This window comes from Saprolegnia diclina, assembly GCF_000281045.1.
Source record: "Saprolegnia diclina VS20 unplaced genomic scaffold supercont1.31, whole genome shotgun sequence".
Classification (NCBI taxonomy): domain Eukaryota; phylum Oomycota; class Saprolegniomycetes; order Saprolegniales; family Saprolegniaceae; genus Saprolegnia; species Saprolegnia diclina.
Window position 1 is genome coordinate 104,404 of NW_008246098.1, and position 23,631 is coordinate 128,034.

Genomic DNA, 23,631 nt, shown 5'->3' on the forward strand with positions numbered 1-23,631 from the left:
TGCAAGACGTTCAAGTTCCCCGTGGATGACTTTGAGCTGCTCACGGGCGCCACAGTCGCCAAGCAAGACGTGGTTGCGACGACGAGCAGCGCGTCCACGACTGCCACTTCAGCTTCCGCCACCGTGTGGCTTGGCGGTATTCTTGGTGGTCTTCTCGTTCTGGTCGGTGTCCTTTACGCGTACAAGCGCACTACCCGTCGCGCCGAGTACACGCACCTCACTGCTTGAAGCAAAGCGCCACCCATCACCGTAGGCCGTCTTTGCACCTAAAACTGTAGTGTCGTCTGTCGAGTCCTTTCTCTCAAGCTCCAACGTCACCCTCATTCCCATGTACCAAACGGCCCGGACAGCGCATTAGACTTTGAGTGCAAGCAAGCACGAAGCACGCAAGACGAGAAGTCATGCGTCCTTGCTGTTGGAGCCCCGTGTGCTCGAGAGAAAATGATGAAAAAGGACTGACCAGCGTCGTCGTCGGTCATGGTCGTCGGTTGCTTGTTTTGCCATTTTAAATTTTGGCGGGATTCGAAGCTGGGAGAGTGCAACTGTGCCCATCTTGACGGCTGCATGGAAGAGCGTTGCTGAATCGAGACCCTATCACGATCACCCCAAGGACGGAATACTACGTGGCGTCCACACCAGCACCAGCACCGTCGCGACGCCGCTGTGCTTGCCACCCACGCGATATGTGAGGTTCGGGAGGTGGGTGCATCTGCGACCGATTTCGCAGCCAGTACATTCAAACGAGCACGTCGTTCAGAGCTGCGTCACGTCACCGCAGTCGTCGGTCCAAGGGCAACTCCAGTGTTACTCACGCCAACTGGGTGCAAGCCCGGTCTTCACTTTTGCTTTTCATCGCCATGCGTCTCGTCTGGGCCTTGGCGGCGCTGCTCGCCGTAGCAGTCGCCACTCCCGCACACAAGATCGTGTCGCTCCCTGGCTACGACGCACCGATCGAGTTCGACCAGTACGCGGGTCACCTCTCGCTGCCGTCGAACGACCAAAAGATGTTTTACTGGCTCGTCGAAGCCGCCGAAGCCAACGCGTCGACGGCGCCGCTCGTGCTCTGGCTCAACGGCGGTCCCGGCTGCTCGTCGCTCAATGGCTTCTTCACGGAGCTCGGCCCGTTCGTCGTCAACAGCGACCTCTCGCTGACGCGCAACCCGTATGCGTGGAATCGCCACGTCAATGTCCTCTTCTTGGAGTCGCCGTCCGGCGTCGGCTTTAGCACGCCTTTGCTCGAAGACGACGACTACAACGATACAGTGACGACGGACCGCGCCCACGAGTTCTTGCGCGAGTTCTACGCTGCGTACCCCATGTACATGAACCGGGATCTCTACATCTTTGGCGAGAGCTATGCCGGAATTTACATTCCGCTTCTCGTGCAAAAGCTGCTGTCCGCGCCGCTGGTTGGGGTGCATTTGCGCGGCTTTGGCGTCGGCAACCCGTTCACGGACGCCTCGATCGACGGCGGCGCCACCTTTGACTACCTCTACAGCCACGGCATGCTCGCGCTCGAGACATACAAGGCGATCCAGACCTACTGCCCGCCGTCGCTTCTCGCTGCGTGCCTTGCGGGCACTGGGTGCACAGACCGCTGCGCGTTGGCGCTCGTCGACGGCTTTATCGGCGCCGACGAAGCTGCCATGGACCCGTACGACATCTACGGCGACGTGTGCCTCCTCACGCAGGCGCGCCTCCTCGCGCCCAAAAATGTTCGGCCGCTGCACCGCGGCGTCGTCGGTCCGTGCACGGCCAAGTACATGACCGCGTACCTCAACCAGGCGTCGGTCCAGGCTGCGATCCACGCCGATTCGACGCAGGCCCTCGACTGGGCAAACTGCAACGCGGACGTCAACGCAGCGTACGACCGGACGCCGTCGGCGCTCCCGGCGTACGAAGAGATCCTCTCGGCCGGCTTGAAGGCGCTCGTGTACAGCGGCGACACGGACGCCGTCGTCAACTTTATGGGCACGCAGCGCTGGCTCGCGGCGCTGCAGCTGCCGATTGAAGCCAAGTGGCACGCGTGGTTTGGCCCCGACCAGCAGCTCGCCGGCTACACCGAGCGGTATACCAACGTGACGTTTTCGACGGTGAAAGGCGCGGGCCACATGGTCCCCGCGACGCGACCGCTCCACGCGCTCTACCTCTTTGAGTGCTTCCTCTTTGGCGACGACGTCTGCAAGACCTTCTCGTATCCGCGAGACGAGCTCGAAGAGCTTTCGGGACTGCAGGTCGTGCTCGACCAACCGTCGACGTCGTCGCCGTGGCGATGGCTCGTGCTTGCCGTCGTCAGCGGCTTTGTGCTGCTTGGCACGGCAGCGTGCGTTTGCCGTCGGCGCCGGCGCCAGGCATACGTCCCCCTGCGCGCCACCCGCTACTCGGCAGCGACATAAGCACAATCAACACGATGGTATTTTGGACAGATTGAGCATTCGCGCAGCCACTTATGTAAGCAACGTCGCATGCATGACCGGGAACCGCGCCGGATCGGCGTCGGCGTCGTCCCGGACGTGGCGCCGCAGCGACGCCTGCAACTCCTTGGCGTAAATGGCGTCGATGCCGCGCTCGCGAAGCTCCGTGTGCACGCGCAGCTGGTTCTTCTCCCAACTCGCCGACGGCGTCACCTTGGCAGAGCGCACAGCATCGAGAAGCAGCTCCTGCATGAGCGTCGCGGCCTGGAGGTGGTCGCTCGGCAGCTTCGTGTCCTTTGTGCGGTACGCGCGACTGATGTTCGTGCGGGGCTTGGCCGCTCGCGCCACTTGCTGCCTACGCTAGCAGTGAGCTTTCCAAAAACTGAGTCGCTCGCATACCGCGCCTCGTCGCGCTGGATCGTCTCGACCCACGACGCCACTTCGTCCACCGGCACGTGGTCCGCGACGACGTCTTCCATCGCGCGCATCACGCGGCGGCTCGGCTGCAAGCCCGCGTTGCCGCCAAACATTTGCGACATCATCGGCATCATCTGCGCCATCATCTTGCTCAGGTCCGGCATCGGCGCGGCGCCACGCGGCGCCATCGGGGCCATCTGCGTGCGCGCCGGAGCTGCCGGGCGGGCGGGCGTCACAGCACGGGGCGCCGTCATCTCATTGATCATGTCTTCAAACATCTCGTCGTCCGAGGACAAGGACATGTCGTCCAGCATCTCATCGCGGTCCAAGTCCATCGCGTCAATCACCGCAAGCTTGTTTTCGGCATCTGCCGCGAGAAACCCCGAGACGACCTAAACTTAGGCGATTGCCTCCATGTAGGCAAAATCCGATTTTCGCCCATCAAAAAACAGTGTTTGAAACAGAATTCGTGGCTTCTATGACGTGGCTGGTCGCAGGAGCGAAAAGTGGCAAAAGAGCGTCGCAAACTCGTACGGCCCCGTGCGCATGCCGTTCGCAGCGTAGAGCGGTACGTTGCGGTACCTGGAACAGGTCAGTTTGTCTGCGAATGCGTTGCGTAGTACCCTTCGCGGATCGACGAGAGCGGGAGCGCTGCAAACCCAATCATGTCGTCAAAGTCGAGGTCCTTCTCCATGACGGTCAGCACCACGAGGTGCAGCGCGGCTTCTAACCCGACCTGCGCAACGCCTTTCGCCCCATTAAACCCGAAATGGCATCGTACCTCAAAGGTCATGGTGGCATTCCAGACTGGGTTCAAGCCATTGTTGTCGATCGCGGCCGTCGTTTTGCGCAACGAGCTCGACTCGCTCACGACGTCGACCACCACATATGGGTCAATGATCTCGCCTACGATGAGCATGAGACGTCGTCGCGCGGAATCGAATGCACCTGTCTTGGCGCCCGCCGGCTTGGGCAAGTGCTGGCCGCTGAGAACGCGGACAGTGATGGCGAGGATATCGCGACCGAACGTGCCCACGTGCTGTCGCATCGAGTCGGGTTTGAGGACGTACCCGGCCTTGCCGTTCTGCGAGAATAGCCCGTGGTTCATGTACATGGGCAGCTACACCGTCCCGTGAGTTTCGAGCATGAGTGCGCGAGAGGGTACATCGGCGGTCTGGTAGTTGAGCGCCACGAGCTGCATGCCAGCGCTCCACCCGAGCATCGGGTTGTAGTTGGACGAGTCGATGCGGACGCCCGAGGGGTACATGCGCGAGACGTGACGCGCGTTCAGCTGCCGGAACTGGAGCTTGGCGTCGTTCGTGGCCGATAGTTTTTTCACTTTGGCTGGTCACACACGTCAGCGAATAGGGTACGAACGGGATATGTACCTTCGCCAAAGGACGACATTTGGGGGGCGCGCCAGCTGCCGCACTCGCCAAACGAGTGAAAGTGCGTGCCCTTGAAGAAGAGGATCGCGTCGAGCTCCGCAGCGACGCTCGACTTTTTCGACGGCGGCTGCTTGGCCTTGTCGGCGGCGTCGTCCGAGTCCGAGTCGGACACGGCGTCGGCGTCGGCTTTGGCCACTCTGCCTTTGCCCTTGAGCAGGATCTTGCGGCGCAGCGCGTAGGGCGACGGCAAAACGTCTTCACTCGGCGCCTGCTTCTCGCAGTGAAATACTCTGCCGAGAAAAGAAGAAGCGCGATCACGTACGGTGGAGTAGAGGGCGTCGCCAAACACGCGGACCATGATGGCTGCCATCTTGACTTGCTGCGGCTCTCCGCAGTGATTCTCGAGCGACAAGATGACGGGGAAGGGCGACGTCTCAAAGGCGTGGGCGTGAATGGCCTAGTGCAGTTCTCGATATGCTAGATCATCTAGCCCCTCCTTCTACCTCGATGACGTCGACAAACTTGATTTTGGTCGTGAGCGTGTGGCCGTGGTACACAATCGGCTCGCCATCATCGCCGTCCCACGTGTCTAGAACCCTCAAGTTTCATTCGGCGAGCGACTGGCTGCGACGTACCTATCTCGACGCAGCGGCAGCTCTGCAAAAGAGCCGAAATGTACATGTGCACGGACGACGAGCTCTGGAGCTGGTCCCCTACACGCTCTCAAGAGGAGAAGACGAAGCGCTGTACCTTCCAAGTACGTGTTGTGCGACGATGCGATCCAGTAGTGCGCAAGGGGCTGGGTCATGTCTTGGTGCAGCTCCATCATCTCGGGTTTGGACCACGCATTGCCCGGACTGGAGAGGTACCGACGTAGCCTGCTCCGTGTCTCTTGTTTCGTTCGAGAGCAGGGAGCCACGTACCCTTCGTACGGAGCTAACGCTGCATATTTAGCAACGAGCAGCGGTATCGTCGCGGCGCCGTGGCCTTGGTCCGTCAAAAACGTCTTCCAGACCTCCTCGGTCCACCCCTCGGGAGCCTACGCCGATGGGTTTCGGCGGGAAGCGGGACAACAACACGTACGTAGAGGTCGCGAAGGCTGTCGATCTCGCTTCGGTGCCGCACGGTGTTCATGAACGTGCAGTACTCGTCAAAGTCGAGCTCGCCGTCGGCGTCCGCATCGGCGGTCGCAAATGACGCCAGCATCGTCTGCTTGGCTACAAGACACTGTATTGAGGCAGTGCATTCGGCGCTCGTCGCACCGGCGCTAGCGTGATTGAGGCGGTGCGCAACCTTGAGCACTTCGGCGCGGCTGAGCATACCGTCGCGGTTGGCGTCGGCGTGGATCCATTGCTGGTACAAGAAGGCCCGCTCCGGGTCCTGCGCCCGGGCAAGTCGCTGGCGCTCGATGAGTGACCGCAGTCCCTAGAGCATGATGAGTGTGCGACTTTCTGGTCCGCCGCACGTGGAACCAGCGGCTGTACTGGCCGGCGTCTGTGCACAAAATGTCGATGCACTTGCCCGACGCGAGCACGATCGAGAAGCAGAGGTCGCGCGATAGCGCCTGCTTGGCGTCCATCTTGTGGAGGCGCGCGGTCGTGACGCCGGGCTGGATGCGCTGGATCGTGGGCATGTCGACTAGTCAAAGCGATGCATCTATGGCGAGTATGAGCAGGTAGCGTACTCGTGCACGAACTCCGGAAGAGTGCGTCCGTGAGCTTGGCGAGGGACCCTTTGGACTCCCACTTCAAGCTAAAGAGGTCCTCCGAGACGTAGTATTTGCGCGATGCCACCTTGCCGCCGCGGTCTACCTTGCGCAGCACCTCGCCTACGTCGTGAGCCGTTGAAAGAACGTCGTGGTGGGTGGTCGGTAGCGACCTGCCAGCAGCGGCTCGTCCGACGGCAGCCCGGTGCAGCTCTGCAGTTTGCGCGAGTTGGCCTTGAAGAGCTGACCCTTCCGCCCGCTGCTCGTCATGGCCACAGGCGGCGGTAGGGTCGTAGCCGTGTTCTTGTCTTCCTCCATAATACCAAGCTTTGGTCACAATTCGACGATTCCAGCCTGTCCGAAACGTCCATTCCAGTGTTTCGCATCCAGTGTTTTCAATCGTATGCTGGCTGTCGTTGCATGTGTCAACAAACGTCTCTGGTTGTCGACGCAGCATGAAGAGCGAGCGATAGGCTTTCATACTTTTGTAGTGACTACTGACGTCGGTCGAGATCTGCAACACAGCGTTGAGCTTGGTGAAGTGTTACACGGCGATTACCGAGCGTTCGAGCTTCCTCGCAGAAAACCCTCCCCTCGGTTTACCTGCACCGAATCGTGGTGGCCCTATCTGACACAATAATCAACGGATGGTCACCAAAGGTGTGGCGCAGGCTTCGATTCCGAACACGTGGCCACGCCAGAGAGCGCCGCTGCGTCAGTACGAGACGGCTTTATTGGACGGTGGAACGCAATAACACCACCAAGCAATGGGTTAGCTTGACGGTTTTGTCACTGCTACTAGCGTTGCGCTACTATCCCGGGTCTGGCGATTACTCGCGACTTGCGTAGAGGTGTCGTCATCGCACTCACGCCAAAGCCTCCGTCTCGACCCGGTGGTCGTCTGAATGTCTGGCATGCGTCTCGCGCTGCGAGGAAGTGTGTGTATACGAAAGGCCCATACAGCGCCTGGGACGCTTTCTGGTGCAGGCAGAGACTCATCCATCTGGTGCCACTCCAAGTGTCTGTTGGGCGTGGTGAGTCTCGCGGCCGCTTGCGTGGGTTCGTCGTGGTTGGGGGGGCGCGCCCAAAATACGGCCGATGGCCTGTATTTGGGTGACACAAAAGCGGGGGGAGGGGCCCTTGAAACAAAAAGGAACCAATCAAACTGGGCCGTCGAGCTCCGAGCAGTAGACCACTACGGCATCTGCGTCGTCGATGGCAAGTGTCGGCTTCTTCGTCGACTGCTCGCACACGACGCTGTTCGTGTCGACTTATGCACGGTACGATCGTCCACCCTGCGACCGCCGCTCACGCTATCTCTTTGCAGCGGCAACGAGAACGGCGGCGTCAAGGTAAACACGTGCCGACGCCGAGAACCAACGTAGACTCATCGCTGCCCTGTCTACGTAGAGATTACAGTACGACGCATCATGGCCGTCGTCACTAGAATCTTGTCGACCGTAGGGATTTCCCGCACGAATGCCACGTCACAAAGGCGTTGAGCGTCAAAGTTGAGCTGGCCTCGCCCATGCGATCGTCGCACTTGGCTGTCTTTGCGCAGTTTGAGCTGGCCGACGACCCTTCGACGCTCAGCCTCGGCCAGCACTTGCGCATTGACGAGCTGGACGCAGACGTTCGCAGTCGCCAGGACCCACTGCGCGCGTGGATCAAGGGCCGGGCCGACGATACGACGGGCGAGCCGTCCAGCGTACACCGCATTCTCTTGTCCGTTTGCGTCAGCGAAGAGCGTAGGTGCAAGTGTTTCACTTGAACGAAGGCAACCAGGCCGGGTGGCACTACTCGTGGAAGAGCGGGCGTGGTCAAGCAGTGCGGGAAACCAAACACTGTCTTCGGGTCGACTGCTGCCTCCAGGATCACGTTGTGAACTGTCTCGCGTAGGCGTACGTGATGGCATGCGTCGACGCCCAAGTTTGCCGCGTGCTGCTGGTTGCCTCGACACCGGCGTTCACGATCGAGTCGTCGCGGCGCAAGGCCGAGCCGCTCGGCCCCGACGTGCTCGTGACGTTCTCCAAGCTCTTCGCCCCCGAGTCCAGCATTCGCGTCAAGGCCATGCAGCTCCAGACGCTCTACGACTTTCTCTCGTCTTTGGTGCTACCGCACCTCGTGTTCGTGCAGCCGCAGATCCAAAAGCAGCTCCACGAGCTCATCTACAAGCCTCCCCGCGCCGCGTCCAAGCGCAAGCGCGCGATCACGGGCGACGCCAGCGTCTTCGCCGCGCTCTGGAGTGCGTCGGCGCCGGCTGCGGTCGCTCCAACCGCCAAGGCGCGGGTTGAAGTTGGCGTCAACCTTCTCTACGACATTGTCCGCCACCTCCCGTTCATGCACAAGCTCATCTTCCAGCGCGACGGCCCGTGGCGGCTCGGAGCGACACCCGAGCTCTACAACTGCTGGGTCGAAAACACGGCGAGAGCCATGGACGCCCTCCTCGCAAAGCCCGGCTTGACGCTCGCCGGTTTCTGCGCCAAGCTCGACACGCCGCTCTCAGAGCCTGTGTCTTTGGATCAGTTCCTGCGACTCCTGCCCACGCTTCATGTACGTAAAACTGTGTGGCTCTACGTCTCATCGTTGTGCTAGCCGACCGATTATGTCGACCCGCCGAGCCTGCCCCACCAAGGCGCGTTCACGGCGTCCTGGACCCTCGATCCGGCGCGTCTCGAGCTCCGTACCGTGGGCGCACTGCCGTCGCTCTCGCTGATTACGGTGCTGCGCACCATTTCCATGCTGTCGGGCTTTTCGCTCAGCCTCGTGCAGTCAACGCTTCATGTGCACACCTCCTTATGGCGCCTACCAGAGCTTATTGTGGCGCCGTAGATGCGGTCGTACGCCGAGTGGCTTCCGACGGCGTGGACCACCTACGTCCTGGACGGCCGACTGCATCCGTGCGATGCTGTTCTCCCCAATGGTGAGCCTATGAGCATGATTGCTCTCGACCGCTACGTCGGCTGGCACAAGGACACGAAGTTACGCGTCGACCTCTTTGGCCCGAGCCTGCGTCTCTCTGTGCGCTGCGCTCTCACCAAGGAGACCGAGATGGACATGGACGTGATCGTGTGGGCGACACCGAGCGGTGACGATGGCACCGCCGACCTGCCCGACGACGTCCTCGACGCACGCTGCGGCCGGCTCCTCCACGCAACTGGCGGCTTTGCAGCCGAAGGCTAGGTACTGGCTGAGCGAATTCGCCAATGCAGCGCCCAATGAAATGCGGTCAGTGTAACGAATAAGCGTGACAAGTTGCCATGTTACTGGGTGTTGTATCAAGATCAATACTGCGGCGGTCGGGCAGCGACCATGAGCTCGCCCGATGGCAGCGTGCTTGCGAGTACCTCGGCGACGTCGTCGAGGTCTTCCACGTGGGCGCGGAAGGCCGTGACGTAGTCGACCGCCACGTCGAGGCGAGAGACTTTGAAGTGCATATCCATCGCAATATGGAGCTCGACCGGCACGTGGAGGCGCGAGCCGAGCAGCCGCGACGGCAGCGACGGGTGCGAGTAGACGTGTGGGAAGAGTGCCTGCAGCGTTTGGTCCGTCACCTCGAGGGCAACGATAATGTGCGCGCGCATGAAGCGGTGGTCAATGGGCATGAGATCCCGCACGCTCATGTGAAAGGCACCGTAGCATGTGCAGCATCGTCGCCACTGCTCCATGACTTTTTCGATGCCACTCTCCGCATCGTCCATAAAGACGACGTCCGGCCGGAGGAGCGTCCGGAGCTCGACGTCCATTTGTTCGTGTCGCGACGCATCCCAGCCGTGTGCGAAGAGTTCAAAGTAATGGCGCAGAAGACTCTCCATGGCCATCGACGACGCGGGCACGGCGGGCAGCGCGCTTGTCATGTCGTACAAGTGGTGCTGCAGCTGGTTGGTGTCGTTCGTCAACGCGGCGACATCGTCTTCGAGGGACTCGGTCCGGCGCTTCTGTTCCGCCCGCAGCTTGCGCTTGTTCATCTTCCGTCGATGCCGGACATAGAGCAGGTGCTCGTCCTCGGTCGGTGGCGGCGGGCGCGGCGGACGCCGGCGGGCATCGGGCGGCGGCGCGCTCATCAAGGAGTCCAAAATGGCCCACTCGTTGTTTCATTGCCACCGTGTCTATCGGTAGCGTATATTTTGGGCTCGCTTATTATTGGCGCGTATTTTATTCCTCGTGGCGCCGGAAATATAGTACCGTCCCTGGTTCGATCGACCACGCGGCAGCTTGTCTTGGGTGCAACGCGTTCGTGCACTTCGTGTCTTTCCCTCGGTTTAAGAACCCACAGTGATTGTGTGAGGGTGTGAAACGTCGTGCTGGCATTTAATGCAGCACGGCTGGGTACGCAGCTGACGTGTGTGGCCAGGAGCCGCTGTCACGGCTGGCGAATTATATTGGACTTGAATTGTCCATTCAAGTGAATGCGCCGCAACCATCGTGGGCTTTGTAGCGTTCAGCTGCCAGTAGCATTGCGACCATCGTGTCTTTACCAGATCCGTTGCGACCGAGGCGTGGGCGCTGCGCAGCGCAAAACAGCCGTTGGCGCGAAGTTCGAAGCTGTCGACGCGCGGCTACTTGACAGGACCGAACGAAGTTTATCAGCCTCGTTTTACGTGCGCACACAAGGCGTTGCGTGCATGGCGTCGCCGCGACAAGCAGCGCCACGACCACGATCCAACGCCGCGCTGGGCGATGGCGAAACGAGCGGTCCACAGCGGTACCCACCTTGTATCACTCCCCAATGATACACCGGCTGGAATTGTCCAACATTTGGACACCCCAAACAAACCTCTCGTCACGCAGATGCGGGGCTGGGGCTGACAGGCCCACAGAACCAGCTTGACCATTGCGCAGTTGATAGAGAGCGTCTCGGAGAGTACGAAGACATTGGTGGTCGACTTCACGCGAGTCTCGTTGGCCTACTAGACTGCATCGCGCGCGTAGAGCCACTACGATCTGCTCGCACCAGCCCCTGTCGATCAGCGTGGGAGGATCCATTCTCAGCTTCGAGGGTACGTGCACGGTACCGGAGCTGGATTTGAAAGGAGGAAGCGTCAAGAGACACGAGCGCAACCCGGGTTGCTCAACAGGTTGCCAAACCTCTCACCACTTCTACCTTGCTGACTCGGCAGCTACATTGTACACAAACACAGACTGCAGGTGGTTTATAGCTGGATGATTGTTGCTACTATTATAGTACATAGTACCTGAGGTGCGGGGCGCTGGACCATTGCTACTATGGAAGGTGAGGTCATCTGCATGATTTAATCGTTTGAACAATTTGTGCTACGAGCTGAGCTTGAAGCGCGCGCACTTCGTGGCTTGCAAGGGCCTTGTATTTCAGCCAATCCAATAGTGCCATTTTGTTTGCGTGCAGTCGATTGGCAGAAATGCTGCAGGGCTTCGCAAAAAAAGAACGGAGACGAAGGCGACTTTAATAATATCCAAATCAAATCAAAATAATGCGAGCTACGCTTGTCGATTTTATGCAATCATCAGCCCAGATTCATACAAAGTAGAAATGTATCAGATGGGGCCAAGACATTCTGCATAAAAATGCATTATTGTATTACTCAATAATAATATACTAGAATTCACATATTGCGTGGACCCGGCCAGTATTTCCGTCTTGCCTGCGGCGCCGCCATGAGCTCGTCGCCGCCATCGACGACCGCGGTCCAGACCCAGACGCCGGCCAAGGTCGTCGACTGCGATGTCTGCCTCGGCTTCACTATCTACACAAGGTACATGCCACCAGCGCCCCACTCGACGCTCATGCGAATCGACTACTATTAGTGCTATGCGAGACGCCAAGGAAGACCCGAAGTGCATTGGCGTTCTGCGCACCAAGTCCGCCCGCATTGAAGGCGAGTTTGCCGAGGTAGCTCATGGTCAATGCAGACAGTTGGGCTCATGCAGGCGAAGGTGGGCGGGAAGGACGACGGCCGCCAGAAGCGCCTCGTTGTTGACCAGCATGTGAAGGCCTTCGTCGCTGGTCTCGCCGAGGTAGCAGCGAGCGACGGTAGCTTCAGACACGCTCATTTCCTGCGCAATAGCAACCACACCCGCCGTACAACAAGTCGTTCCGTGACCTCATTTACATTCCAGCCACGGGCTCGTTTCGGTGCGAGCGCACGTAAGAATCATTCACCTCATGGGTATGTAGGTTTACGTTTGTCGGAGTCACGCTCTACTCGAAGAAGACGCTGAGCGAAAACAACATGGTGCTGCCCATTTGCCTCGGGTATAGCCGGCTAAAAGTCACGCGGGACGAAGCCCCCGTGTCCGACGCTGCGCCTGCCGTGTCGCGCACCCACGCCGCCTTGTCGACCCCAACCGCACCAGGGTAATCGGCACTGTGTGCTCGATACAAGACCTCATTGTTGCTCGTAGACCTAGCGTCTTGGACAAGCTTCAAGCCGCCTGCTCGTTTACAGCAGTGGCGATGTGGAAATATGGGCACCGCACGGCCGACGGTTTTGGCGAACGCTACATCCAGGTACCTCGTGACGTCACAAACCCCTTTTCGACTAAAAGCGCCCAATAGTCGATGGAGCGGCTTGTGGGCAATATGCACAAGCAAGTCGACTACATGGCAAAAATGACCCACCGCATCGTGACCTTTGGTGGCAGTCGCAAGTCGAGTGAGTGAGCTCGCGTCGTGTCGATTGAAAACAGCAAAACTACTAACTACAACTATATATCATCGTCCAGCACATTGTAAATTGGGCGTCAAAGCCTGACAATCTGACTGGGAACAGAAGTCGTTCTTGGCAGAGGTGTTGGAATTGAGATAGCAACTGGAATTGCACGGTCGTGCTTCAACTGCGACGGACGGTCACTGAAATCTTCATATTGTTTAAACGCTTTCGCAGAACGTCTTCACCAAAAGTCAAGTACTAGTATGATGTACAAGTAGGGTGGGAGATGTACACTACCGGTACAGTGCCGTGGTACGGGGCGACGCAGCATACCTTCGCATGGTATCTTCGTACATGTACGTACCGTATACCTCCACGAGATCTGTGGTTGAGAGCTGAAATGGCACCTTCGCCCCGATATGTGCAGCATCGGCCGTCAAAATTACATATCTCAATAACCACGTGCATCGACGAATGCGTTGCTGTCGAGACCCATGCCCAATCCAGTCCAGTGGGTATCCGACATGATCTACACTGTACATTAACGCGGATAAAATCTGCGAACGTTGACAACGTGGAGGTCGGACACACTTGGGTGATGCGACGAGACAAAATTCAATCGAATGCGATGTCGACTACACCGCACGAGAGTGCGTAATGCCGCACAGATCTATTTGAAACCAGCTTCTTGGACGAAACATCGCACGCCTTCAGTGGCGCAGCAGTCTGGCTACTTCTTGATCAGCGACTGCGTTTGAAACGGTGGAAACAGCACGAGAAATGAAACAAGGCTGCGATGGCGGATGACAAATTGTGCTCGACGTCGATGCCTTCATGTACCAGAAACCGTCTACGGCTCTGATCAACGAGCTCCTGAATCGCCGAGTGCTGAGCAAAACAAGTGTCTTTGGCATCTGCCAGCCGTTTCTGGGAGTGTCCAATCTGAAAGAAGACAACTTTGGAAATGGTACTTCTACTGGGGCGTCGTCTGTCTCTACTTCTCTTCTTCTCTTGCTTTGTTCTTCGTGCGCTGGGCCTTCTGAGTCACCTTTTTTACACTTTTTGAAATCTCGAACGAAAATGTTGGACAAACAAGAGTTTTCGCGTGGGCCGTTTTTGCGAGTGATAATGCGGGATCGCTTGCTCATAAGAGGTTCAGGTTGGTAATGGCGATGCCACTGGGGCCGTCGCGCCTTTTCTCGTTCTATCCTTCTTTTCTTCTTCTGTCATTCTTCGTGCGCTCGACGTTCTGCGCATAATACTATTTCTTGACATCACACCGTGTGCAAGGTGCTTGCGCTCTAAACCTACAAGTCATAATACTGGCGTTGGAGTCGATCCTTGACAATTTGCTCCAATTTGATGTCGCCGAGTATGCGTTTGTGGCGTCCCCAGCTTCGCTCTTCTCGGAGGCCGACGCACCTGTTGACGCGGCAGTCCGAGCAAGAGCAACAACAGAACAGCCACAACACACGGGAGCCGTGGACAAGGAGGACGCACTTGGCGCTGGTTCCTGCGATATGAAGTCTCCGACAACGTCCGCTGCACCAATGGCCCATGCTCAGTCGACAAGTGAGTTGTTGGTATTCCAATTCAGACTATCGCCGACCTAGAGGACGAGGTACAAAGTTTCACGAAGAGACATAGTGCGTCGATCGTGTGCAAATAGCTCGGTCGCTCCAAGCGAACCGACGAGCGGATCGACCACATTGGCCAGGGAGTGCGGAAACCGAATCTGCTCCTGTGTGGCTCAGAAACAATGGGCTCGGTGCAGCAAAGGCGAGATTTTGTGCGTTTTGTTTCATGTTTTATAGCGGTGGCGTCCCACGAGTCGAGACGGACATGGTTTGTCCGTATTGACAAACGACGACACGTTGTCGAATCTACGGCAGCATCGCCATGTTTGATCGACGTTGTGTTATGACTCGACTTTCTTCTTGCTAACTACTCTATTATTATTAATGCTAGTACCTCGTACTATAACTGAATGGTTCGCGACCGGGCTTTTGTCTCCAAATAGGTCATGATCTCGATGACGTCGTCGACGTGCGGCCACAGCGCCGTGAGCAGCGCCGCGTACTGCGGGTCGATCTCGAGTCGCTTGACGCGAAAGTGTTCGTCAAAGGTCACGTGGCACGTCCAGCGCAAAGGCGGCGGCGACCGGTGACACATGGTGCGGAATAACGGATTCGACCCGAGGATCGCCTCTACGTCGGGGTACATGGCCTCGGCGCTCTCGCGTGGCGACTCGAACCCCACGCGCAGTTGTAGTCGCACGAGGCGGCGGGCGACGACGTCGACCGACTCGAGTGCCATCGCAAACCCGCGGGCGGCCTGGCACGATCGTTTCCAGCGCTCGATCATGTTGACGGGCCCGACGACCGCGCCGTTGAAGGCAATGTCGGGGCGGAAGAGGCTGCTAAGGAGTGCCTCCTGCGTGTGGGCGACGGCCGGCGACCATCCCGTCGCGAGCGCGGCCACGGTGCGCTGGACGACGCCCAGTAGCGCGCTGATCGGGACGTGCTCAGCGAACTTGTCGCTCAGCGTCGACTCGAGGTCGGCTGTTTCGTGGCGCAGACGGGCGACGCTCGTCTCGAGCGAGGCCAGGCGGGCCTTTTCCTGCGCGCGTAGCTTGCGCTTGTTCATCTTGCGCCGGTGGCGGACCATGGCGGTGTCGTCCAGGTCCATTCGCGCTCTGAATGGGTTTGGATCGGCACCGGCTTGGCTGCATATGCTTTGTATGCAGGCGGCGGCTGTGACGTTTCTGGGTTGAGTCTCCAGAGGTATTCGGTCGTCAGTTCAGCAGGCCCCAAACGACCTTCCGTCGTGCGCCTATCCGGACCCGCCAAATAATTCGCCAAAATGAGTCGACGCTCGACCAGAACGAAGCCACGACCACCCGCAACACCGCTGTCGATGGCTGCATCAAAGACAGATCGCTGCGTGCTGCACATATACCACCTTGTGACTGCCCGTACATGCGCAGGCCGGTGGCCTTTTTCTTTCCGCGGATTCTTCCTTCTTGATCCTCCCTTTTCCATGGACATGGACACGGCCACCCTCGCTGTGCTTGTGCAGCCGTGTCGGTGTATTAGTTGCGCACTGCCACAATACTGCACCTTGGACGTGGTGTGTATTTGTCTAAGGGAATTGCGACACGGCGATCCAGATAACCGTTGAAGGCACGCCGTGTCTTGACCCTGATCGGTCGTGGCGTGGGTTCCTCGACGCGTACCCCGAGTGAATTGGTTGGATGTCGCAGCTCAAGCGCAGGCGGCTCGATTCATCAGATATCGATCTCACGACGCTAAGAACTTGTCTTTGTGTTGCGACGCCAATTTTTGGCTTGCTTCCCAGAGGCCGGTGTCGCATGGCTTGTCGTCGTCCGCGTTCCAACCACACGTACTGGAGCTAGAAGCTGTTTACGCACGGGGTTCGGACCCTGCGAAGGGGCCCGGTCGGCCCACTCTGAAGAGGCTGTCTTGCCGAAGAAGGAGATGGCGCCTCCAACATGGCAGTGGCAATTTCTCTGACCACAAATGACTCAGCAACACAAGTGCACCAAATCGGAACGCCAACGCGAACGGATTACGTAGTCCTCGACACGTGCCACCAGATCTTCTCTTTGTGGTCCACGCCGCGCTGTGATTGGATACATTTGAAAAAGGCAAGTGTTTTCGACCAATCGTTTGCTTGGAAACTCCCGCCGGACGCAAAAGATCGCAAGTTTGAAAAGCAGACGCGGTTGCAAGTCTTCTACCACTTGACGCACGCGCCAGCTGCGTCGCACTGCCTCAAACAAAGTCCAGTCGATCGAAACACGCGCTCAGGACAAGCGGAGACCTTTCTTCCCGTCGAAATTGGACCGGCGCCTACACGCTGCATTAGGACACTAGGGCCAGCTGGCCAGTCGTCTGTACCGCGTGAGGGTCGTTGGAAACAGCGCTGGCTCCGCAGGCAGGTGCGGCTGGTAAAAGTACACGTTCTGCACTGCGCTGTCGAGGCCCGTCGTGATACGGCTCGGCAGACTCGTGGTCGCTATTGCGTCAAAGAGGCGGTCTTCCGTCAGCGTCTACAAGGCGCTGAGTGCCTCCTCTCGATGAAAGCTATCGCACCGAAGCCCACTGCGCGTGGTACTGATGGTGGCGCTGCAGCAGTGGCAGCGCTTCCTCGAGCTCGCTCTGGAGCAGCGTCGGCGAGAGAAGCGAGATGATGCCTAGCGCCGTCCGGAAGAGAAACCCGACGCCATCGAGGAGGAAGCAGTCAAAGACCTACGCGATACCGATAGCCCATCGCTACAATAACAGCAACAGTACGCGCGAAGCCACCTCGAGCGGCAGTACTTGGAGGAAGAGCGTTTGGAGCCAATTCATGAGGTACATGGAGGTCTGGATGCCGAGGCCCATGAGATGCGCATGCACGTCGGGGAGCGTCGATGCAAAGTAGTCGTCGTAGTAGGCATAGTAGACGTCTACAACGACTCGTCAAATTGAACAGCAGAAGAAACATACGCGAGAGATCCGCCTTGAGCAGGTAAAAGGTAAAGAGGTGCTCGTGGACCATGACGTTGGCCAAGCACTGAAACGTCAAGTACCTACGCGGTAGATCGGGCGGGAGCTTCTCTCCACCGACGCTGTACCGGTCTGTCGGGATGTGCAGGCAGAGGAGCGCGGCGATGTACGACATGCCCTGGATGTAGCCCAGGTCCGGCCGGTAACACGCGTACGTCTCGAGCACCTCGCGCAAAAACTCAAAGTACGGACCTACGACCGTCTTTGAGCAGTGGACGCGGCCTTGCCACGTACCGCTCGCGTCAAAGAGCTTGAGCGACGGAAACGTGCGCGGCAGATCCGTGTGGATCAACATCACCGTGTGCTCGCGACCTTCGGTCGGCAGCATCTCGCCCGACCCTACGCCTTGTGAGCGCCGTCAAGAGCAGCGTCGTTGACACGTACGGGCCTTTGTGGCGCGGTGGCGGTAGATGTCGTACATCTCGGGCGTGATCTTGAGCCCATTTCCGATCGCGAGCGGCCACACGGTGGAGCGGATCGAGGGCGGAATGCCCTGGCGCCAGAGCGACTGCGCCAGCGCCGAGTCCTTCATCTCACTCCAGTGCCGCAAAATGCGGTTCCGCCAGAGCTACACATTATCGTTGTATCCAGGCTGGTGGTCGCAGAATGGACCTTTTTTGTCCGACGAAGCTCTTCTTCTCGTGCAACACCGCTGTGCGGTGGCTCGCTGTGGCCACCACCACCAAATGGCTCGGGCTCGACCGGCGCCGTCTCGACCATCTCCCGTGGCCTACATTCGACCTCAGCACGTCACCCTGCGAGGCGGCATACAGCTGAACGGCAACCGTAAACTTGTGGCCGCACGCCACGCGCAGCGCCAGGCTCGGATCAAAGCAGTCGAGACGCTACGCGTGTTAGTCGCCCACCTTTTGTAAACGACGTACCTCGGGCGTATCGCGGTTCTGGACGTGGCCAAGCCCACACGCGCCGTACATGTTGAGCCCCCACGCGAGCTACGACGGGTGGGTCCTCGCTCGAATCGCGAGGCGCTTACCATGACGTTTTGCGTCGTTGTCGCCACCGAATGAAACGCGCCGCAGTACACTGTCTGCACTTGGTCAGGGGGACCCATGCAGTGGCTCATGTCGACAAACTCCGGCACGGGCTACGACCGCTTTGAGTTGGTGGTCGTACAGTATGTTCGCACCTGGTACACACTGCCCTTGCCGAGCTGGCCGTACTCGCCGAGTCCCCAGCTAAAGACATCGCCTTGCAGCGAGAGTGCCAAAGTGTGCGTGTAGCCGCACGCCACTTGGACAATCTACGTCCAGTTTAGTACGCAGGAATATCTTAAAACACACCTCGTACGGAGCGAGGGCGTCGACGCGAACAGGCGCGCACTGGTCTTGGTTGGCGTACCCGAGACCGCACTGGCCCTCGCCCTGCTTGCCCCAGCAGTACACGCGACCGGCCTACATCTCGTTCGTTTGCGAATGTTGCACAATATTGTCTTACCAGCGTCAGTGCAACGGTAAAGTTCCAGCCGCAGCACACCGCGGTCCACTCGTCCACTGGCGACGCAAGGGCTTCCGGCGTCTACGAATCAAGTCGAATTTGCTTCGCATCGATGCGTCCGCACCATTTTGAACGTTGCGACGTCAGCACCGAGGCCGAGACGACCGTTCTTGGCACGCCCAAAGGTATAGAGACCGTGCGTCGCGGTGACGACGGCCGTGTGCGCACCGCCGCAGCTCGCTTGCACGACACTAAGTCTGATGAGCACATTCGCATGCATCGGTGGAGAGGACCGCTGGGAGAGGAGGCTCATGACTTTGCGTGGAATCGCTCGGTCGCGAATGTCGCCGTGGCCGAGCCGTCCGTCCTCGCCACTGCCCCACGTGTACAGCTACGCGCAGCACTTGATGCCGCCTGCGCCATCATCCAAGTACCTCGCCGTGCTGGCTGATCGCAGCCGCGTGTTGCGCGCCGCATGCAATACTCACGATCCGCGACCCGTTCAGCGCCTTGTCCAGCGCAAACTGCTCGATAAGGTGTGGCGCCAAAAAGCCTAGGCCAAGGATAACGGTACTTCGGTGTGGGTTGGCCAACGTACCGTCGCCCCGCTTTTCTTCGTCAGGCCCAAAGCTGTAGAGATCGCCCGAGTCTACACCCGCCTCGAACATTCGGCTCGTAGGCTCAAAGAAGTGACCTGTGAGGTACAAGAGGCGCTCGCCGCCCGACGCGACTTGAGCGATGGCTTGGCCGCGCAAGATCGCATGCTCCGTGGGCCGCAACACCAAGTGCTGCTGCACGCTCGAGGTATCTGGAATGCGTCCCCACACGTACACTAGGCGACGAGCTTCACGCCTACTTCCCACACGCCAACGCACCGTGGGAGATGTACCCGTCCATCGAAGGGGTCGTCACTGGCAGCAGCGCGGGCATCGCCGGTGGCGTCTCCTCCGATTCGGCCATCGCATCCGAGTGGACCTTGACCTCGGTCGTCGTCAGCAGCTGTTGCGCTGCGAGCCACGCCGCTTGGGCGGTCGCGAGGGAGGCGTCGCACTTGCGCACGGTCTCCAAGACGACCTCGGCGAGGTGCGCGCGTTCGGCTAGGACGCGCTTTGTCGGATGGGCAATCGGAGTCTCGTTCTGGCTCCAAAACGTGTCCTTGACGTCCGGAAAGACCTGCGATTCGAACCTATGAAAGCGACTTCTCCCGCTCTGCGCACCTGTCGACAGAGCTGCTGCAACGGCTGGAGGACATGCCGGCCACAGTCGCGCTCGAGGCTCTTGAAGGCCGCCATGCGATTCATCGCTGACGTCATGGCCAAGCGCGGTGCACTCGCGAGCAACGGCAGGCGCGCACATCGCTCGAGCTCCACCTGCATGGTCTCGGCCGCTTGGCTCCACGCGGCGGCCGCGTGCACATAGGCTTGAACGCAGTTCCATAGCGCGTGGCATTGCCCCTCGGCCTGCAGCACGTCGTTGCGGAACGCGTTGGCGACGTCCACAGCCGGCAGCCTACGCGCATTTGCATGTTCTACTGGTTTTGACTCGGGCGACGCACGGTGTCTCTACATGGCACGCGTGATGACGACCTATTCGGTAAACGCTGCTTACCATCGCCAAAGTCTTCGCTGTCGTAGCTCTCAATGTCGGGCCACGTGCCGCCAGACGACTAGCATTGTCGACGCAGTGTCCCTTCAATTCGCCGAACGTACCATCGATGGGTTGCGGGAAGGTACGTCGAGCTCCGTCGGCGTCGCCCAGGACGGCAGTGGCGGCGTCACGGGCGCCGGCGGTCGGTTCTTGTTGGCCGACACAAAGTCGCAGTACGTCTACGGCGCCATTGGGCTTTTGGCCTCCGACGCGCGACGGACCTGCATGTCGAGGCCAGCCGTCGACTCGACATCGTGGTGCTTGCCCGCGTGGTGCGCTTGGCGCAGCTCGAGAAAGACCTCTTCGACAAAGTGGCGAAGACCTTCGTACCTGCGCCAGCGTGAGATACTATCGATCGATGGATTATGATGATCGAGTCGGACCGGTGGCAGAGCTGCTCGTCCGTGAGCGGGAAAGGCTGCAGCGCGTACTTGGGCGGGAGGCCCACGGACGGGTGAAAGTGCAGCTTGGAGGCCAAGATGGCAATTTGCGAGTAGCGCCTGCAGCCTGCTGAGCACATGGCCGCGCCGGTCGTCGGACGTACCGGTAGACGAGGAACGAGACTGGCGCCGCCATGCCTTCCATGGGCACGTGGGCGACCTCGATGACGTACACGACGCACGGCCGCTCCGAGCGCGCGTCCAGCGCGCTGTAGAAGCCGATGACGCGGACGTCCCGCAGCGTCCCGAAGCCACGTCGGTACTCCATGTCACCAACTCGGATTTTGGGAAGATCTGCCAATTGTCGTGTGGCATCTGCCGAATTTAATGGTTTAATTGCGGCATGGCCGACCAGGTCCTTGCGACGCAGCAGTGCTGCCGTAGTCGATCAACGAGTGAAGCGATGGCCTCTTGCCACTTCATGGTGGACCTGTCGCCACCAGAGGTTGAAGCTCCAGAGCGTTCGTAGACATGAGCCGACGCAAAACCCTTCCCCTAGTGTCATCCTGGCAGTGCGCTGCAGCGACAACCCGGTGTGCACTACATGCAAGTTTGCACCGAACGTGCTGTGTCTTCGGATTGTTCTGCCCTTGCGGTGTCATGCTTCAACACAGTGCTCTGCATCCAACGCCCACGACACATGGCCTGCCCAGTTACACGTTTCTGGGACTTTGGCTGGCCCATGACGACGAAGGAAGCAACCCGCCCTGACGCTGTGAGCCAAAACACAAGTGATCTCGTCTCGCGGTGGGTGTGGACACCACGAGAGCACGCAATCCATGGTCCCACAACAGTCATATTGTCCGCATCATCATCGCCAACGTAGCCTACATGTCGCCATTGCACTCGTCCAGCAGCACGCGGTCGTAGATCATCTCGAGATGCAAGTCGGTCGACTCGGCGTGGACGTTGGCCATGCGACGTGTCGCACCGTCCGTTGGGTCGTACGCTGCTGTCGTCACCAGCACGTCCCGCGCCAGCAGCACCACCAAGCTCGCATCTTGGCGTCGCCAGAGCGTTCGGAAGCCATGACCGCGCTCGGTCGGATGGCGAGGCCATACAAACACGTCCAGATGCAGCCCGTCGACATCGCTCCACCCGACATAGTCGGCCAAGGCGCCATGCGGCCACGTGTGCATCGCATGCGGCATGTGGTCCAGCGCAAAGGCGGTCGGCGGCGACGGCCACGCCGGCCATCGGCTCTGCACCTACAGAGCAAGATGAGTCATCGGTTCATTGGCCACACGACCACTGGACGATCTCGTGTCATTGAAATATCGTCCCGTGACACTTGGTGTTTCTATGGATTTTTTTACGCGCGACACATTTTCTGTGCCGGCGTCCGACGTACCGAGAAGACGTGGCCGTCAAGGCAGAGACGGAGACCGCACGCGCCGAGCCAGCTCCAGAGCACGTCGAGAAAGGACGGCGTCTGCAGCGCACGGACGATCGGCGTCGCGACGCGCCAGGCCCAGACGCCACCGTAGACGGCGTCTGGTCGCATCAACGGTTGCGTCCGCGCCTACGTGCTGCGTCAGCGCCGTCGCCCGACGTGTCGTACCACGTGCGACGTCTGCAAGATGCGGGCAAAGACCGCAAACCCGATCGCGTGCGAGGGCTGTGGGACGGTTGGCGGCGGCAGCTGCGCCGAGAGACTGCTTGTGCTCTCGCCGAGCGTCGCCAAGACCACGTCGAGGCTTCTCGCGAGCGACTCGACGGCGCGGTTGTACGCTTCGTGGAGCTCCGTGTTGTCGTAGATGCTGCCGTCGTACCGCCGACAAAAGTCGTGGATCCTCGACGACAACGTGATGAACCAGCAGAGGACGGCGAGCGCAATCGTCTCGAGGCGCGAGGCCGCGTCGTCAAATGGCGCGAGCTGACGCAAGAGGAAGAGAGCGGGCGGCTGGCGCACACCAGGCACATGACGGGCGGCCTCGGCCCAGACGCGCGCCTCGATGGCCGGTGCGACCGCCGTGACGGGCACCTGCGCGCAAAGCTCGAAAAGCTGGAGAAGCCGCGCGGCCGTCTCTTGCGTGGACGAGCGCGGCAGCTCGGCGTACTCGACGTCCAACTGGTGCGTTGACGCAAAGATGGCGCTGCTGCTGGACGCCGACAGCAGCGACGGAACCGGTCGCGGCACGTTGGCGACGACGATCTTGGCCCGGCGGTACGACGCAATCGTGAACGGCGAAGACGCCAGCGTCGCGACGAGTGTGAGGTGGTCGTCAACGCTCTGTTGAAAGAGGTACGTCTATGCACGTGTCAAGGAAAGCATTCCTTTCGCTGGGTGTAGACCTGGAGGACGTGCTTCTGGCTTCGGTTCCGCGTGCTGGAGCTGCCGTGCCAATCGTAGTGCCATCCGTCGGAGCGCTTGCGGTTGAACTCAAACACGATGCCCTAGACCACGCTCGAACCGCTATCATAGCGTCAGTAACGTACATCGGTGCTGGCGACGACGACACCAAGAAGCCACGTGCCACGGGGTTCGGTGCGACTTCGGACGTCGCTACGCAGCGCAGTCAGCATCGTCGGCGGGCGATGGGCGGCCCCGACGCTCTCAAAGCGAGCGTATGCCACGACGGACGTCGCATCGACGCCGGTGACGCGGACGCTCACGGACGCGCCACAGTTGCGGTACGAACTGTGGGGGCAGCAAGCGGGGCGGCAGTGCGGGAAGCATCTACGGGCGTCCGTGAGCCCGCGACCGTTGCTTCGTTGCGTACCGGAGCACCTACGCCGATCGTGAGACGACAAATGAACGAACGGTCGTGGTACCTTGAGGCCCTGGGCATGGTGGCAGCTGCGGGGGACAGCATGAAGGCCTGGTCCAGCGTTCACGGCAGACGTACCGAAGGTAGCTCGACTCAAAGACGTCTGCACGGTCGCAGTCGCGCCGGAAGTACGCAAGTCGCATGGGCTTTTTCAAAAATGTCTCTTGTGCCCAGCTCTCGATTTGTATGCTGCC

The 23,631-nt window shown here is 59.6% G+C and overlaps 9 protein-coding genes across 10 annotated transcripts; 3 read left to right on the forward strand and 6 right to left on the reverse strand.

Annotated features, from left to right (window-relative positions):
• The first annotated feature begins 854 nt into the window (after positions 1–854).
• SDRG_09636 (hypothetical protein) lies at positions 855–2,434 on the forward strand. Its single transcript, XM_008615582.1, has one exon. It carries the CDS (start codon positions 858–860, stop codon positions 2,394–2,396), a length of 1,539 nt encoding a protein of 512 aa, XP_008613804.1. The 5' UTR covers positions 855–857; the 3' UTR covers positions 2,397–2,434.
• Positions 2,435–2,447: 13 nt separating this feature from the next.
• SDRG_09637 (hypothetical protein) lies at positions 2,448–3,166 on the reverse strand (the record flags this gene model as incomplete). The annotated part of the gene is made up of 2 exons (XM_008615583.1): positions 2,448–2,769; positions 2,814–3,166. 2 exons carry the CDS (start codon positions 3,164–3,166, stop codon positions 2,448–2,450), a joined length of 675 nt encoding a protein of 224 aa, XP_008613805.1.
• A 141-nt stretch (positions 3,167–3,307) lies between these two features.
• SDRG_09638 (hypothetical protein) lies at positions 3,308–6,269 on the reverse strand (the record flags this gene model as incomplete). The annotated part of the gene is made up of 16 exons (XM_008615584.1): positions 6,098–6,269; positions 5,904–6,047; positions 5,685–5,857; positions 5,482–5,644; positions 5,303–5,436; positions 5,143–5,258; positions 4,970–5,097; positions 4,855–4,932; positions 4,723–4,808; positions 4,542–4,676; positions 4,220–4,487; positions 3,997–4,175; positions 3,780–3,951; positions 3,613–3,737; positions 3,455–3,567; positions 3,308–3,413 (listed from the first exon to the last, which is right to left on the reverse strand). The coding sequence occupies exons 1-16, from the start codon at positions 6,240–6,242 to the stop codon at positions 3,308–3,310; spliced, it is 2,265 nt and encodes a 754-aa protein (XP_008613806.1). The 5' UTR covers positions 6,243–6,269.
• A 688-nt stretch (positions 6,270–6,957) lies between these two features.
• SDRG_09639 (hypothetical protein) lies at positions 6,958–9,185 on the forward strand. Its single transcript, XM_008615585.1, has 8 exons — positions 6,958–7,204; positions 7,252–7,276; positions 7,335–7,342; positions 7,389–7,632; positions 7,677–7,778; positions 7,824–8,477; positions 8,520–8,708; positions 8,757–9,185. Exons 1-8 carry the CDS (start codon positions 7,140–7,142, stop codon positions 9,105–9,107), a joined length of 1,638 nt encoding a protein of 545 aa, XP_008613807.1. The 5' UTR covers positions 6,958–7,139; the 3' UTR covers positions 9,108–9,185.
• SDRG_09640 (hypothetical protein) lies at positions 9,154–10,079 on the reverse strand. The gene has a single exon (XM_008615586.1). The coding sequence runs from the start codon at positions 9,986–9,988 to the stop codon at positions 9,209–9,211; it is 780 nt and encodes a 259-aa protein (XP_008613808.1). The 5' UTR covers positions 9,989–10,079; the 3' UTR covers positions 9,154–9,208.
• Positions 10,080–11,499: 1,420 nt separating this feature from the next.
• On the forward strand, positions 11,500–12,675 carry SDRG_09641 (hypothetical protein). The gene is made up of 7 exons (XM_008615587.1): positions 11,500–11,656; positions 11,709–11,793; positions 11,838–11,918; positions 11,969–12,036; positions 12,079–12,258; positions 12,306–12,411; positions 12,460–12,675. The coding sequence occupies exons 1-7, from the start codon at positions 11,559–11,561 to the stop codon at positions 12,562–12,564; spliced, it is 723 nt and encodes a 240-aa protein (XP_008613809.1). The 5' UTR covers positions 11,500–11,558; the 3' UTR covers positions 12,565–12,675.
• A 1,781-nt stretch (positions 12,676–14,456) lies between these two features.
• SDRG_09642 (hypothetical protein) lies at positions 14,457–15,361 on the reverse strand. Its single transcript, XM_008615588.1, has one exon. It carries the CDS (start codon positions 15,239–15,241, stop codon positions 14,531–14,533), a length of 711 nt encoding a protein of 236 aa, XP_008613810.1. The 5' UTR covers positions 15,242–15,361; the 3' UTR covers positions 14,457–14,530.
• Positions 15,362–16,151: 790 nt separating this feature from the next.
• SDRG_09643 (hypothetical protein) lies at positions 16,152–20,965 on the reverse strand. The gene is made up of 28 exons (XM_008615589.1): positions 20,771–20,965; positions 20,610–20,726; positions 20,448–20,556; positions 20,289–20,405; positions 20,188–20,245; positions 20,135–20,141; positions 19,797–20,088; positions 19,455–19,752; positions 19,274–19,411; positions 19,178–19,228; positions 19,014–19,132; positions 18,873–18,970; positions 18,704–18,830; positions 18,580–18,660; positions 18,426–18,536; positions 18,272–18,385; positions 18,119–18,229; positions 18,009–18,077; positions 17,896–17,969; positions 17,737–17,854; positions 17,509–17,692; positions 17,359–17,463; positions 17,193–17,316; positions 17,065–17,147; positions 16,870–17,024; positions 16,669–16,824; positions 16,474–16,625; positions 16,152–16,425 (listed from the first exon to the last, which is right to left on the reverse strand). The coding sequence occupies exons 1-28, from the start codon at positions 20,932–20,934 to the stop codon at positions 16,380–16,382; spliced, it is 3,378 nt and encodes a 1,125-aa protein (XP_008613811.1). The 5' UTR covers positions 20,935–20,965; the 3' UTR covers positions 16,152–16,379.
• Positions 20,966–21,469: 504 nt separating this feature from the next.
• On the reverse strand, positions 21,470–23,580 carry SDRG_09644 (the record flags this gene model as incomplete). Of its 2 annotated transcripts, none has more annotated exons than XM_008615591.1 (8): positions 21,470–21,874; positions 22,018–22,188; positions 22,228–22,917; positions 22,962–23,063; positions 23,106–23,346; positions 23,390–23,397; positions 23,442–23,466; positions 23,516–23,580. In XM_008615591.1, 8 exons carry the CDS (start codon positions 23,578–23,580, stop codon positions 21,494–21,496), a joined length of 1,683 nt encoding a protein of 560 aa, XP_008613813.1. In that variant the 3' UTR covers positions 21,470–21,493. The 2 variants fall into 2 exon arrangements, with proteins under 2 accessions (XP_008613813.1, XP_008613812.1); XM_008615590.1 differs by having other exon boundaries at positions 21,470–21,966.
• Between the last annotated feature and the right edge of the window lie 51 nt (positions 23,581–23,631).

Bases quoted from the DNA above. Each gene is read 5' to 3' on its own strand.
- SDRG_09636 (XM_008615582.1), top strand. From the start codon at position 858: ATGCGTCTCGTCTGGGCCTTGGCGGCGCTGCTCGCCGTAGCAGTCGCC.
- SDRG_09639 (XM_008615585.1), top strand. From the start codon at position 7,140: ATGGCAAGTGTCGGCTTCTTCGTCGACTGCTCGCACACGACGCTGTTC. The intron at 7,779-7,823 runs GTCGACTGCTGC...TGTCTCGCGTAG, and splicing joins AAACCAAACACTGTCTTCGG to GCGTACGTGATGGCATGCGT. The intron at 8,478-8,519 runs GTACGTAAAACT...TCGTTGTGCTAG, and splicing joins GACTCCTGCCCACGCTTCAT to CCGACCGATTATGTCGACCC.
- SDRG_09640 (XM_008615586.1), bottom strand. From the start codon at position 9,988: ATGAGCGCGCCGCCGCCCGATGCCCGCCGGCGTCCGCCGCGCCCGCCG.
- SDRG_09641 (XM_008615587.1), top strand. From the start codon at position 11,559: ATGAGCTCGTCGCCGCCATCGACGACCGCGGTCCAGACCCAGACGCCG. The intron at 11,919-11,968 runs GTAGCAGCGAGC...CCTGCGCAATAG, and splicing joins TCGTCGCTGGTCTCGCCGAG to CAACCACACCCGCCGTACAA. The intron at 12,259-12,305 runs GTAATCGGCACT...TGTTGCTCGTAG, and splicing joins TCGACCCCAACCGCACCAGG to ACCTAGCGTCTTGGACAAGC.
- SDRG_09642 (XM_008615588.1), bottom strand. From the start codon at position 15,241: ATGGACCTGGACGACACCGCCATGGTCCGCCACCGGCGCAAGATGAAC.
- SDRG_09643 (XM_008615589.1), bottom strand. From the start codon at position 20,934: ATGGAGTACCGACGTGGCTTCGGGACGCTGCGGGACGTCCGCGTCATC. The intron at 19,412-19,454 runs GTGCGTTGGCGT...CTCGTCGCCTAG, and splicing joins GGACGGGTACATCTCCCACG to TGTACGTGTGGGGACGCATT. The intron at 16,426-16,473 runs GTACAGACGACT...TGCAGCGTGTAG, and splicing joins TTTCCAACGACCCTCACGCG to GCGCCGGTCCAATTTCGACG.